Below are 3,331 nucleotides of genomic sequence, written 5' to 3' on the forward strand. Positions count from 1 at the left end.
GAGTAACCCATTCCGAACCCTCAATGAATAACGGAGACTCGATAGAGAAAGTCTGCTGATACAAAATATATGGACTACGAAATGTTCTGTAAGGTACTTAATTCGCAGTTGGAGCATCTCAATTCTACCGGTAAAGCTGGTAATGCATTTACCAGGCACTATTTTCAACACAAGACACTCCCGTCGTCAATTCTGGGGATCTTTACAAGCTAGATGCTCCCTATGATGCCATGTTTTCGGTCATGGTATCTAAGCTCCTTGCTTGGTGCTATTCTTACTTTTTCTCTCCAAGCTATCTGGTAATCTCGCCAACTTCCAGATTGAATCGCATTATCTGGGGTAGTCTGGAGCTCCCTTTTATCCGTTTGTATTGACATTACTGAATATCCCGCTGTTATCATATCACAATACACTCCTCCAGTCAAAGATCCACGAGAAGTGTTAGGGACGCCGGAGATTTTAAAATCCAGGAGAGAGACAGAGTCGTAATAGTCATCATTGCAGGAGGTTTCTGATGACAGATAATCTTACGAATTCTTTCACACACTTACTCTTTGCAAACTTATACACTACCCTCGTGTCGCCATTACCCCGGTGTGAGTGGCACGGAGCGTAGCTAATAGTCTAATGCTGCAATCGGCATTGGAGTTACCCCGGTAGTTGTTCTTAATTCCGCTTGAAGCTAGCAGGCTCAGCTCATGGGAAGTGGTATTTTAGAGGTTTTGAAGAGGTAGATGAGAAGTGATTTATCTTGATTAAGAGTTCGAGTGATCACCTTAAGACAGCATGAGAGTCCAAGATGTCAAAACTCTTGCATGTAAGTGAAAGAAATGAAGCCAGAAAAGTTTAAATGAACATATTGCACTTGTACCACAGTGTTTGACTTGATCCAGAAGCTCTGATCTCAACACACGACACGACATAAATTCAAAATGTAACCTCGCACTACTTCTTGACTGATAGCTTATGGACTTGGGCATTATGTGTTACCATGATGGAGCACAGCATGTAGCTTCCCGCATATTTGGGACGACTTTCCGAGATATCCAGTTGAGTCCAAGAATTTACAACCTGCAAAAGCTGATTGAAGGGAATGAACGGGACACTCGGAATCAGAGCAGCAGACTTGACATGATATTTAGTAGTAGAGAAAATCATCTACTCGATCGGAAACTTTATGTCTATTTATCAAATTTTTATTCCCTTCAAGATGTGTTTCAAAGATCTTGAAAATATTATCTAGACCTTGAATTGCCATGACGGGAAGGTGCATCTCTCCGTTTGAGGTACCTAATGTAGGTATTTATTAGTACTTGAGATTGCACCACTTCACTTTTATTATCATTCCATCTCGACTGTAAAGCTTTTTTGTCACTTCAGATGCGTTTCTAAGATTTCTTTCTAGACACCAAACAAGTCATCATACAGTCCCGTCATTACGATTCACTTGTGCGCTTCACTCTCATCTCCAATCTTTCCTATACATCTGCACCTTTTCGGTCTCTCCACCACCCCTACAATTCACCACGATGATACATATCCGCGCATTTCCCTTCACTATCCTCTGTATCAGTATCCTCCTCTTCATGGTCTTTCTCAATACTTCCACACCTTCCTACTTAACGCACTATTCATCCACTCTTCTCCAAAAATACAGACCTACTCATGGATCTTCCGCTATTGGGAATAGTACACTCGGATTTCAGAAAATCTTCGCATTGGGGTTACCAGAACGAAGTGATAAGAGAGATGCTCTTACGTTGATTAGTAGTTTGACCGAATTCAAGATTGAATGGGTAGATGGAGTAAAGGGGGAATCGGTGACGGATAAAGCTGTGCCGTATGGTGCTGATAGAGTGAAATTGTGGGAGTCGAATTTGGGGAGTTGGAGGGGACATATGAATGCTGTTCGAAAGTTTGTCTCTCTCTTCCAGTGTCAAACATATTCTTTGCCAGGAATAAACTAACATAATCCTGCCGTCATAGAATTGTCGAACAAAATCTTACCAGCGCATTAATAATCGAAGATGATATGGATTGGGATATTCGTCTAAAATCTCAACTACTTACTTTCGCTGCTGGTTCTAAGTTTATCCAATACCCTTCAACCGCACCTACACACCTTATTTCCCCCTATGGCGATAACTGGGATTTACTCTGGCTCGGCCACTGTGGCGAAGTATTTCCCGAGACTCTCGATGAATATAAATCCCTCCCTCGTTCTTCTCCCCAAATCACACATCTCTCCCGAAAGTACATCATAACCTCCGATCCCACAGTCCCACCTCCCGCATATTTCAAAGGTTTCCAAAATGCCACGCAAAATCCATACACAAGATGGGTCCACACATCCGGAGGACCAATTTGCACATTCGCATATGCATTAAGTCAACAAGGAGCAAGGAAAGTCCTCTGGGATTTAAGTGTCGATAAACTAGCAGGACCATTCGATAATGCATTAGCGGGACTATGTCGATGGGGAAGAGATAAAAAGAGATTGGGAATGAGATGCATAAGTGTTACACCAGGGTTATTTCAACATCATAAAGCAAGAGGATGGATAGGTGGGGATTCGGATATTCAGAAGGTGGGTGGTGGTGGTGTTAAAGGAGAGGTGAGGGAGAAGGGAACGACGGAAAATGTGGTTTGGAGTGCGAGGATGAATGTTAGGGAGTTGTTGACGGGGGAGAAGGTCAGAGGTCAATGGGATGATGAGGGTGGAAAATAGATGAGTGGAGTGGAGTAGTGTGAAGTTTGGGGTTGTAGAGTGTTTATAGAGATATATATGGAGTGGTAGGAGTGTGTATTTGCATAGTAGAGGTGGAATGTAAGACTTATATTACATAGATAATTGTGTAGAAATTATTAAATCAATTCTTTTCATTTCATATAAATGAAGTAGAGGAAACTCGCTGTTAAAAATAATCTCACGATAATGTATAGCTCATTCACCCAAAACATTCACTCATAAATCCTCCCCGTCTACAACAAAGCTCATGAAATCACAAAAGAAGTTTCTGTAATCTCAACTCAATCTTGTATTATCTGATCTACTCTAATCTTTAATTGAAAATAACTATCTAGCTAGCTGTTGCTCTGAATTAATAGTTCTCTTTAAATGTGTTTTTTCTTTTTTCTTTTTTGGTTCTTGTGATTTTGGGATTCTTGGTTTCGGGGGGAGTTTGATTTGTGATGGTTATCATATATATAGATAGAAAATAAGGAAAAAGGAAGAAAAAAAGAAAAAAAGTGTGCGATAATTCACATCCCTCCCTCAGCTATTTCTTCTTTCCCACCCTTGCGTTTCCTGTCCCCCCCCCCCCCCCCCCCG

At 41.3% G+C, this 3,331-nt stretch overlaps 1 protein-coding gene across 1 annotated transcript; it reads left to right on the forward strand.

The window, feature by feature from the left end:
- Positions 1 to 1,586: 1,586 nt before the first annotated feature.
- SS1G_07972 (hypothetical protein) lies at positions 1,587 to 2,728 on the forward strand (the record flags this gene model as incomplete). The annotated part of the gene is made up of 2 exons (XM_001591296.1): positions 1,587 to 1,840; positions 1,987 to 2,728. 2 exons carry the CDS (start codon positions 1,587 to 1,589, stop codon positions 2,726 to 2,728), a joined length of 996 nt encoding a protein of 331 aa, XP_001591346.1.
- Between the last annotated feature and the right edge of the window lie 603 nt (positions 2,729 to 3,331).

The sequence above is a fragment of the Sclerotinia sclerotiorum genome, genomic scaffold, assembly GCF_000146945.2.
Source record: "Sclerotinia sclerotiorum 1980 UF-70 scaffold_10 genomic scaffold, whole genome shotgun sequence".
NCBI lineage: Eukaryota > Fungi > Ascomycota > Leotiomycetes > Helotiales > Sclerotiniaceae > Sclerotinia > Sclerotinia sclerotiorum.